Source organism: Solanum dulcamara, chromosome 8 (assembly GCF_947179165.1).
Source record: "Solanum dulcamara chromosome 8, daSolDulc1.2, whole genome shotgun sequence".
NCBI classification, from domain to species: Eukaryota; Viridiplantae; Streptophyta; class Magnoliopsida; order Solanales; family Solanaceae; genus Solanum; species Solanum dulcamara.
In genome coordinates this window covers 50,454,985-50,466,999 of record NC_077244.1, presented here as the reverse complement: position 1 = coordinate 50,466,999, position 12,015 = coordinate 50,454,985, and the positions used below count along the sequence as shown (strand labels likewise).

The 12,015-nt window shown below is 30.1% G+C and overlaps 1 protein-coding gene across 1 annotated transcript; it reads right to left on the bottom strand.

The window, feature by feature from the left end:
* Positions 1-4,082: 4,082 nt before the first annotated feature.
* On the bottom strand, positions 4,083-7,848 carry LOC129899655 (NAC domain-containing protein 7-like). Its single transcript, XM_055974671.1, has 4 exons — positions 7,550-7,848; positions 6,089-6,280; positions 5,674-5,949; positions 4,083-4,830 (listed from the first exon to the last, which is right to left on the bottom strand). Exons 2-4 carry the CDS (start codon positions 6,246-6,248, stop codon positions 4,241-4,243), a joined length of 1,026 nt encoding a protein of 341 aa, XP_055830646.1. The 5' UTR covers positions 6,249-6,280; positions 7,550-7,848; the 3' UTR covers positions 4,083-4,240.
* Between the last annotated feature and the right edge of the window lie 4,167 nt (positions 7,849-12,015).

Below are 12,015 nucleotides of genomic sequence, written 5' to 3'. Positions count from 1 at the left end.
GTTTGATTGGATATAGTTTAAGAAAAGGGAAAAGGGTCAAAAGTATCCCTCCACTTTTATTTATTAGTTAAATTTATCCTTCGTTATACTATTCGACTGTTATACCACGCCGTTGCCAAACTAAACAAATATACCCCTAATTGGAAGGTTTCCCCCAAATCAATCAAAATTACCTGATTCCTCTTTAATCAGAACTTGATCCACTAAACGAAATAAATTCATACCAAATTAGATCCCAAGACCCATCTATTGCAATTTAAAGCGAATTTATATCTCAAATACATTAAGCACATTTGTGAATTCACAGACTTTCTTTAAGGCTTTAAAGCTTGTAATGTTACTTTCAGCTCATGTGCATTAAGTGACAAACTTAAGCTCCTATAGTATTTGAAATCAAACAACTTTTAACTCAATTATGTATAACCTAGTGAAGGATTCTAAGAAACTGGTAGCTTACCATAATAAAAGAGGAGAAAGAATGACTAGTAGCTCAAGCAAAATCGTGAAGTCTCAAGTTATAAAGATGACATTAAGCTAACTTAATTATAAAGAGACATCTAAGAGAAAAGCTTGTTATATATTTTGGCAACAGCTAGGCAGGTACTTTTGCAAGAATACTCGGAACAAATTCTAAGGTACACAATTCTATCAAATCATCTTAAAGCACTTGGCAATAATGGAAATGATTCTTGAATCAAGACACACATAAAATCAGTATTTCAATTTGGTAAGGACAATGTTAACCTTCTTGAACAAACATAAGATTCATTTCCACACCAAATAAACAGACGACAACTCGAGAGGGATTACACATAACCTAGCCTTAAAAAGAACTATGATAAATTTCTTAAGTTAGAAATCCTAATATTTACAAAAAAAAAAGATCATTATAGTGAATGTGAATAAGTTTAACTGATTGTAGATCAGCATTTTATTTTAATTTGTGATTTTAGACATGACATATAAGATATCAATAAGATATCAAAGTAAAAGCGTTACTGAATATAAAAAGTGACATTTTCATTGAGATATTCTAAAAAGAAAAAGTAAAGCATGTAAATTGACACACCAAAAACAAATAATGCAATATATAATTGAAGAAATAGTGTTTTGTTTTTTCAATTTATCTCGTGGAAAGAAGAGCATATAATAGCAGTCACATGGGAGTTTCATCCTTTAATGATGTTAACTTCATTCACACTCAAAACATTACTTGGAAACCTCAATCATAATTCTCAAGTGCTCATCACATCTTCATGCCATGCGTATACCTATTTTTGTTTTTGACTTAAACTGACCCTTATTCAAACTCATTGACTTTGAAAATATATTTTTTGTCTTATAGGATACCATTCTGTTGAAGATTGTGGTCAATGAGTAAGGAAAACATACTAAATGAGTATGTTTGTGGAAAAAAATAATTATTCCTTTTCTTGAAAATGAGCATTATCTCTAGCAGACTTATAAGCCATATCCAAATTATAACTTGGACACTATATATGTTTTCACTGTATTTATACAAAAAAAAAAGTTGTGACAATCAATTCTCTCTTAATTTCATTTTATCCTCTTGGTTACTTTCACCAAGTTCTTCAGCAACTTTGCAGAATTACTATAGTGAGAAGCTATGTTTCTGTAAGTAATTCCCCCCTTTATCTCTCCTTCATGGATTCTTCATAGCATGTTTTTTGCATGCATTGGAAGTAGGCAATTACGTAGCACATTTGGCGAAATTAGAAGCTTTGGTTTAAATCCTATATTTGTCTTAAGAAATTCATCAGTTGATATGTAGTATAAAAGGACGCATGAATCCATGAACTTCTAATCCTTGCTCTGTCTTTTAATTTCGAGTAGCATGGATACTATGTTTTGAAGATATTTCAAAGAACTCAAAGTCCAATCAATCACCCATTTAATTTAAATTCTATATCTGTCTCTGTCGCTTAATCGATCTGCTCGTGTTCCCAAGACTTGCATAAGCTTAACTATGTATTTGAACCTTATAATTTGGGTTTAAATTGAGTTTAAAATTAATTATTTATACTTAATTTCGTGAAATTTTAACGCATATAACACTACATTTCCCTAGCATACCGACTAAGTGGTATATATATATATATATATATATATATATATATATATATATATAACTATGACTAGGGTTTAGATTGCTTCTTAGGGTTTTTTTCTTCCCTATGAAGAATAGAAAAGTTTTTACGCAAAGTTATATAACCAGCAAATGCAAATGCAACGGGGACAAGTCTTAACTCCAAAGGAAAGTAATACTAGTATACCTTTTCTTCTGATGGAGCAACTTTGTTAATTAAGAAATGTGTATTTGTATTTGCTTTAATGAATGTTTTGTCCATAAAATGCATAACCCAACTGGTATTTACTTAGGTTAACATCATGCCTACTGGCCGGCCAGTTCCTCCTTTTAGACTTTTCACGCTCCTTAACACCAACAGAAGAGATATTTAGTCATAATTAAATTATTTTTTATTGCGACAAAAATATTAGTAGCAATATTTGAGCTAATATATAGAGTATTAATTCTAAATACACATATTAATTATTGCGGCTAAATATAATATAGTGGCAATTACAATAGGCTCAAAATTTTCTATTTGTTGTAGTGTAAGAAACAATGATTAATATGAATAGTTCATCATAATACTCATATTAATTGATGTATATAGCCTTTAGGCCTAGAAAAATTATTTGAGGAATAAGTAATTAATGTTGAAGATAAAATAATTTTTTATTTTATTATCATTTCTTGATATTTTAAAAGCAACAAGTAAAAGTAAAAAAAATTTAAATCTAAAATAATATACTAGCAAAGTGAAGCGAATAACAAAACAAACTCCTTTTCTCACATTAAATTCGACTTGTGATATTATTAGTGCTCCTAGCTACTGCCACTTGCTTTTGTAATAATGCGTATTAGTTTATATTCGTTTCCCAACCAAAAACAAATAGAAACTCTTCCTTATTTGATTCCTCATTGTGTATTTTTGCTTTAAGCATCTGTATTTAAAATTTATTGACCCAATTAATTTCGATTTAAGTTGGATATAATTGAAGGATAAAAACTCTTCGTCATTTTGTCTCTTGTTTTTTAATTTGTTGTTTTAAGCATCTGCACAAATACTACTAAATCAACTAATTTGAATTGGCATCGGATAAATATACTTATAAATAAAATATTCCCTATTCAAAAAATTTTTATTTACGAAAATTGAACGTAAAAAACCTCTCATTAGAGCTTTAAAGGTGGAAAAACCTTGATCATCCAATCAGACTCCTTGGTGATGATTCTTCAATTTTGCGTGTCATCAAAGTCCCATAAACTTATGAACTAAGATTCTTCGGTTCAGCTTTTGCATGCTGTAGCTTATCTGGACGGATATAATGTCTAAAAAAGAGTTTAACTTCTATATATTAATCGTGAAAAAATTAAATTTTTTTAAATTAAAAATTATTCAATAGATATGTATAAAAGATATTTAACCTATATAACTGATCATCCTTCGGCATAAGTAATTATGCCCTTGTACACTGGTGGGGGAGTGCTGGAATCAGAATATTTAACGAGCGTAATTAAAAAATAGGTAAAATTTTCCACGTATTTCCGAATCAGTTTTTTTTTCATTATGGTAAAAGCTTTCTTGTGGCTCTGCCACTGCCATACACTGATAATATGAAATGTTTTTTTTTATAGTATCAGACCACTTGAAAAATAATTATAGTGACTACTCAGAGTACTCTGACTACTCACATGTGATGTTGTAATTTGTTTTTTACAACCTTGGTATATATATTAATTTCTAGAAAATGAAAAGGAGAATAGATATTATTATTAATTACTCATTTCACTTACAGTAATATATATATATATTTGAATAACACTTAATAACATTTAAACATCTGGAAATAATTGTCTGGTTATACTAAAACAAAGCAAATGGCTATGACCATAACAAAGATATATAGCCATATGCTTTACACAAATAATGCTGCAAATTACAACTTCATCCCTATCAGTTAATCATGATCATAGATATTTAAGTTAAATACAATTAGAAAGTGTCGTACAATTTCTATACATTTATAATGTACACATATATAACGTACAGTTTTTAAATCAATAAGGTACTGTACGTAACGTACGTACTTAATTCCCCCTATGATAAGGTATTGTTGAGAAGTAACTTATTATTATATCGTGAATCTAATTTCATTTCCACAAATCAATTTGAGAACTTGAAGATGCTGTAGATGTATTTTCTGGGGGCATTTCTTGCTTGTTCAAATTCACATGATCATCAGCCACTGCATAGTTATTATTTTCATCTTGTTGGCTAAGTTGAGAAGCTACAAATTTATCGAGTACTCGCCAATCGGTCACTTGCTCTGCAACTTGCTGAACGTTGTCATTATTATTATTATTTGGAAATGTAGCTTGATCTTGTGTGAACAATGCTGTTCGATTAACGTTAATATTTCCAAATATAGGGATTGATGAAGAAATTGGTGCAGCTACATGTTTAGTAGTTTCTAAGAGAGGAATTTGATGAAGAAATTGATGATTTTGAGGTGGGATTTGGTAGTGCAAATTATCAACTTCTTTTTTACAATTAGGATAATTATTAGGATAATGGTTAATGTAATTAATTTGATGAGGATGTATAATTGGCTTAGGGGAATCCATGTCTTGCATGAATGAAAGTTGATCATCGTACCAAATAGGAGAACCATGTTCACTAGTATCCATTCTCATGCCAGCAGCTATTTTCTTCTTGAAAACTCTACATATAACCCATCCTTCTTCCTGTATTTCTTCAAAAATATTAATGAGGCTCAGCTTTAGTCACACAAAAGAAAATAAGCATGATATTTTTTTATAAAAAAAGTGCACATTAATTTGATCAACAAGTTTGTTCCGCAAAAGTCTAGGCATTTGGACAATAATATTTGGTCGAGTTGAAAAAATGTACTACTATTTGCAATTAAAGTTGAAACCAAAAAAAGAAAGAAAGTGCAACTTTCAAATTGAGTATGAACATGAACTTCACTTGAGAAAAATATCGAAGACTTGTCGAAGGAAACCGTTAGTTTACTTGAAATACTCATCAAAGTAGTATTTCAAAAACTAAAGTTATGAACCAATATTAATTTGCAAATTTGAAAATTCGATATTTGGATATATACTAAGATATTATTTATAGCCAAAGAGGGAAAAGATAAAAAGAAGCAATTTTATACATCATAGATTAAAGAGTCGATTTTGAATTTGCTGAATTTAAGTAGCTTTTAAGCTTCAAGTACTGACCTTAATATATATTAAATAACAACAACAACATATCTAGTGGGATCCCACAAGTGGACTTACCATTACCTCATAGAGATAGAGAAGCTATTTCTGAAAGTTAATATATATTAAATAAAAATAATTATTTCTAATAAAAACACAGCTTAAAAGTTACTCTGAATTTTGCCAAACACTTTAAAAAAAATAAAACACAACAACTTAAAAGCCCATCCAAATAAGCTCTAAGTAACTCCATTCTTAGGTTTTTTACTAGTTGGAAAGATTTTGTCCTCAACTAATAAGCAATACTAATATATTTAACTTGGTTTCATGCATAAAATAATTAATGTTGTGAAAACTTGCCTGAGGAGCACCATTTGGATCTGTCTCAAGTCTATATTCATGCATAATAAAGTCAGATTTTTGTCCATTTGGAGCCCTCCCTTTATAATACACCAATGTCTTCCTCATCCCAATTAAGTCATGCTTTGAATATATAGCCTTGTCCCTTCCTGTTGCCTTCCAAAATCCTGCTGCTGTTGCTCTATTTGTTCTTGTTCCTGTTGGATATTTCTTGTCTTTGTGGCTGAAAAAATACCAATCACTCTGTTCTTCTGTCCCCATTCTACATAATTCTATACAAAAAAGATATATATTGTAAAACAACTTTTAGACTAACAAAATTAAATTAAAGATATTTAATACTGTCAGAATATATAAGTTAATTTTATTCATCATACGTTTATTACTATTGACGTTTTTAATTATAAGTACCTTGAAGATCCCATGGCTCAATTTTGTAGAGATCGATGTCTTTAATAACATCAAGGTCAATCCTTCTCGAGGTGATTTTCTTCCTAAGGTAATAATCCACAAGTTCTTCGTCTGTTGGGTGAAATCGAAAACCTGGAGGAACATGTGACAAGGAATTCATCTCTTCTGATCAATCAAATGTAGTATAACCACCTGCAAATATATAAGCATTTCTCAGTTAGATTAAAGCTTAGAAATGAGATCAAATTGTGTTTTATATTAATTGCCAAGATTATACTAAGATGAAATTATGTACTCTTTGTAATTTATCAAAATGCTTCCTTTATATTCAGTTTACTACACATACATGACTGTAACAAATAAAGAATTTTCTGGCAATTATTTAGCGGCAATAATATAATTGGCGTTATTTAGCAGCAATAATGAATATGGGTATTGATAACTAACACTGTATATAAATGCCGCTAAAGGCTTTAACAATTCTGGTTGCAATGACATTAACTCAATTACGACTAAATATATACAATGAGTGCGTGGATCTTAAAATATATTCCTTTTGTATTATGAGTAAATCCTTTTATGATAATTAAAATTGAGTCTACTCTTGCCTTATACGATAAGCATAACCTAATCGATGCTTCTACTTTTGTGGAATGATACAATATTATCTCCATTCATGAAATTATTAAGTATCCACTTTCTATTTGGCATTTCGTTTCGCATGTTTAATATTCTTCAACTATTTGCTTGGTTAATTAAGTTAGCAAAATAAAATCATTGTTAAAATTGGTACTATAAAGAGGGGATTGTGCAATTCCTGAAGGAAAATAGCACGATCAATATTATTTTAGCAAAAACTAAGAACAAAATATTTGTTTGGTTAATTTAAGTTAACAGGTTATGGACAAGAATAAAAGTTAAAACCAAGAACTAGTGAAAAGTGATAATTTGAAGAACAAAGAACACTTTTCCTAGAGCACATATATTAGTAGAACTTATGAGCTCATTAACGGAGGTAATTACTAGTTAACTTATGAGCTTATTAACAAAAAAACCATAATTAGGGCTCTTAAGTCTTAAGACGGACATTTAAACACACACACACAAAAAAAAAACTAAGACATATAGTGTGAGTTTACCAAAAAATATGTGTGGATTCAATTCAATTGTCTGCTTCTTTCAAGTTCGGGTACGTTTAAGAATAAAATCAAACAAGAGACTTTTTTGGGAACAAATTTCACTAGAAATATCACCATGATATATATATATGATGCATTAATATTTATAATCCGAGATGGGCGTAGCCTTTTGGTTATAGGATCGTATGAAGTATGAATATATACATTAAAACCTAAAAAAAATTCAATAAATAGTAGATCTGAATTCATAATTTTGAGTTTTGACAATACAATATGAATTCAGTAATTTTGTAAAATAAGCTTGTTTGATGCAATTACAAACCTTAATTTCGAAATGAAGAGATCTGAGTAGAGTCAATATTTGGACTCAAAGTCAAGAAGAAGTTGCACGTATTGTAGTCCGCGATCTCCAAGAAGCTAAGATGAAATTAAAAAATGTCAACAAAAGAAAATAAAAAGAGACAGCAAAAGACAAAGCTTTATCCTCGGGAATTGGAAGTGATTTGGAGTTTGGGTGTCTGTTGGACCAAATCCCGAGGACAGAGTAATTAAACTGAGAAATGTGACTGAAGAAGGAAAGAAAAAAGGATTAAAGGGACAGAGAGAATGGAAGAAGGATGAAGAAATAGGGTTATATAAAGGCACGCACGCCCCACCAAACAAATAAACCCTAATGATGAAGAATATGTTTATTAAAATTTTAACTATAAGTAGCTAGGCTACATGACTTTTAATTAATTTATTCATTTTATCATATGCTTTCATTGTCTCTTTCTCTGTCTCACCATCATATAATATAATACATAGTATGATGAGCTGAATTGCTGGGAAAGCTTTAGGGGGCGCGATAAAAGGTGGCGCAAGAATTGGTACAAACATAAATAAAGAAAGAGATAGAAGCATTGTGTATCACCCGCCATTGATAGAGACCACCCTAGCTAGCTAATTCATTTTTATAACTCTCTTTTTCTTTCTAGTTAAAACCACATCAAGAGAATGTTTTAATTTCTTTATATGGATGTTATTACAAAAGAAAATACATGGAAAAGAAAGGAGGGTAAACGGTAACGGCACGGGCCAATCATCTTAATTAAATTAGGAGCGACATGCTTATAATTTTTGGCTTATAAGACAAAAAAGTCATATAAATTAGGATTTCTAACTTATACTTTTGATTATTTTTATCCTTTTTTGCTTGAAAACAAGTGATTAAGAATTTTTTTTTTTACTTAAACGCCTTTAAAGTGCTTAAAAATAATTAAATAAGCCAATTTAAACAAGCTCTAATTAAATGGATCTCGACCATATATATCATCATTTTTATCAGGTTACAAATTAATATTTGTTTTTAAAATTTATATGTAATTACATTATAAATTACCTATATTTTTCAAATTGTCAATGAATAGAACTTAGAATTTTAATCAGTAATCTAATAAATATACTAACTAACTCACTATTGTTGGTTAAACTACACTATCAATGTATAAAATAAAAAAAGTTTTACATTTTCATTTTATATTACTGAAGTCCAAAATGAATATATTATACAATCTTTTTAGTATTATTTTATACTGGTGACGCAATGGAACATTGTCCACGAAGGAATTTAAGGATTTTGGACCTTCGCTTGTCTTAAAGAGGTAAACAACTGCTCAAACAATGTCAGGAGGTCACCAGAAAGATTAAATGGATTGATTATAATATTTATTAAAAAAATTATTTAAAAAATTGATTATGTGAATAACTTTAAAAAAATTGCATCTCAAATTTTAAAATTTCTCAATTTATTACTTATAAATTTATGTTAACGATTCATATAATGATTGTCTCAGTAAAATGATGTTTTTCAATGTTGAATTGGTAAAATCTTATCTAAAACTAAAAATTAAAAAAAAAAATCCGAAGAAATCATTTATGAAAAAATATCAAGTAATAATTTGCATCTCAAAAACTAGAAAATACATTTTAAAAATAAATACATATAAAGTTTATTTAGATTTTAGGCCTCTAATTGAAATTTCGTTTTAGGCCCCCAATTATATTGAGCCGCCTCTGTTGCCAGCTCGCCCTTACTTTAAGCTTCTAATATGCTTGAGCTGTCCTTGCTTAGTAGGAGTACATTTGCTAGCTAGCTACTTGAGAAAATTAAAGGAGAGGTAATAAACTCATGCTACTTCGAATCATGCCAATGTTAGGTTGAACAGACTATAATGATAGTAATCTTTGCAAGAAGTAAAAAGAGAAAGAAAAAGAATTCTTAAGAAGAAAACGTCAGGAACAGAAGAGTTACAAACATATGATTTTTTTGTAAAAAAAGAGTTACAAACATATTTGGTTGTGTCCCAACATGATTGAAGAGGAGCAGCCAGCTTAGCCGTGAGCAATACGTTTCCAGCACCACCACCGACTCTCATCATTATACAGCGTTTATATGTTGCCTACTAATAATTGTACACTTATTTTCCTACACTCATGCAACGGGGCTTAGAAGCTCGATATAGATTCGATCGAATTTAATAATTTTTGTTTAATATTAAATTTAGAACTTAGTTATTAATATTTGAAATTATCTTTATATATAAGATGTGATACAACCTTGTCAAATGGTAGACTATGGTTCAGTCTCTTCGCCCTCTAATTAGCTGCGCCATACCAATGATAGTTCATTCTTATTATAAGAAAAATTAAAGTGGAAAGTCAACCTAACTACACTAACTTTTAATTATTGATATAATCATTCTATATAACTAATGTAATTAATTTAGAAAATAATCGAGATTTACATTGTAAACGAGAAATAATATACACGTTTGTTTAATTTTAAAGTGTAGTTTTCGAAGGCTATTCGTTCGAAAACTTATGCAAAAATACGTGAGGACTTTCCAACGAACTGTTCCTTTGGTATACAAGATATGTGAAATTTGAATTCTTGTTAGATAAATACAAAAATATTCTTCTATGGCTATTGGCGGGTTTTCTGTAGATAAAATACCCAGTAAATTTAGTTATGCAAGAAGATAAAGAGTAAATTTCTGCTACGGTCACTCAATTTAAATTATATATCTCAAAAAGTCGATCATTCAATTAATAGTGATTATTTCAAAAAGTCATTTAATTTTATTTTATAAAAAAAGTTATTGAACTTTTTCATTTTATCTATAAGATCAGTCGTCTATTACTGTTTTACCTACAAAGTTACTCAACCAATTTAAGTCATAATTTCGATAGATAGTGATTTTACTTCTTCCTCGTTAATTATAAACGTTGTATACTAATTAAATCTGATTAGGGTTGTCCTATGTATTGTGGTCATTTAATTTATATTATGTTTTGTGGTCCAGCTATACATAAGGATACGTAGTCGCTCAAGTAATATAATGATAAGAGTGGAGTGTCGTATTCACGGGGACTTATCGGTAGTACCCTCTCCTTCTTTTTCGATAATGTAAACAAAAAAGTCTATGTCAGTCACTGAACTTAGAGTAGGAAATTCCAGTGAAAGCTTCATCCTAAGAAGACTGAAGAACAGCCGAAAGCGCTCTTCCTTTTTTGAGCCCATTTTTAAGGAACTCATCAGATCCGGGATGTGATATGGTTCCGAAGGATGAACCGGATATGGACAGTTCCAATAAGATTTCATTACAACTCATCAAACTCCAGAAAAAACTCAAAAAAATTCTAAAAAAGGTTTTGATTCCAGAACAGAACTAGAGATCCTGGCCCCCTCCCTTGAAAGCTCCTGGTGCTGCGACTGTCACCGGTAAGTTGCGTCGGATCAACATCGGGATTAAAAAATCCAATATAGAAGATTATTTCTAAAACCACAGGATATGACTGATTAACTGATGTTTCAAAATTTAATGTTGGTTCTGTAGCTTCTACGATTTAAACTGAAATGAATTCCTTATTGATCAAGTGATTTCTCTTGTATTTTTTTTTCATTTAATTGATCTATGTTATAGGATAATAAGATGGTTAGAAATTTTTTATTTTTTTTAACTTAATCGCTCTTTTGACTTCAGAAAAAATAGAAATCCTCTTGGAGGCAAATACTTTTACGCATACCTCTTCTGGTTGATCCACACCATCTCAAAATATCACCTACGGAATTTAAAGAACCTAAAGAAGCATGAGTCATACATTCCGCGGAATGCCATTTCTGTGAAGGAATTGTATGTCTTTTTTCAACCTACTCAAGTCCAACCCATTTGGACCCCTTAGAGGCTCTTAACCATGAAGCACACAAAACCCCAAAATGCATAGTTTCTCCTCCAAGAATGACTTCTTCATTGTGACTCATTATTTCGATGAATTATTTCTTCGAACAAAAGAACATTATGTAAACTAGCTCGATAGGGAGAGAAAGAAGAGGAGAAGAGAAAGTATGACAAAAAGGGTATGGAATAGGTTACTTGTAGGGATTGCGATTTTTCAAGAGTTTTGAATGTTTTGTTTACTACTAACAAGCGTTTTCAAAGGCGTTTTTGAGGCGAGTTCCGAAGTGGGGCTTTCCTATGAAAATGCTCCGGAATGCAAATGCAATACGTAGATTCATAGGGTGCAAGTCCTAAACTTTAGGCGCAAAAGAGTACGTCAAAGGGTTACATTTGATTTTTATCATTTTAAAAGTATATTTTCTATGAATCATGTCTTTATTATTGATGTAATGATATTTACATTTTATGCTATCATGTTTTCATGTTGTAGTGAATTTTCTCTAAAATATATAAATAAATCAAGCAATTCTTATGAAAAATGACGCTGTCATAACTAATTTTTTAAACA

Coding starts and splice junctions, on each gene's coding strand:
- LOC129899655 (XM_055974671.1), bottom strand. CDS start 6,248: ATGAATTCCTTGTCACATGTTCCTCCAGGTTTTCGATTTCACCCAACA. Junction 5,950..6,088: donor TGAGCCATGGGATCTTCAAG/GTACTTATAATT, acceptor TTTTTTGTATAG/AATTATGTAGAATGGGGACA. Junction 4,831..5,673: donor AAATGGTGCTCCTCAGGCAA/GTTTTCACAACA, acceptor AAATACAGGAAG/AAGGATGGGTTATATGTAGA.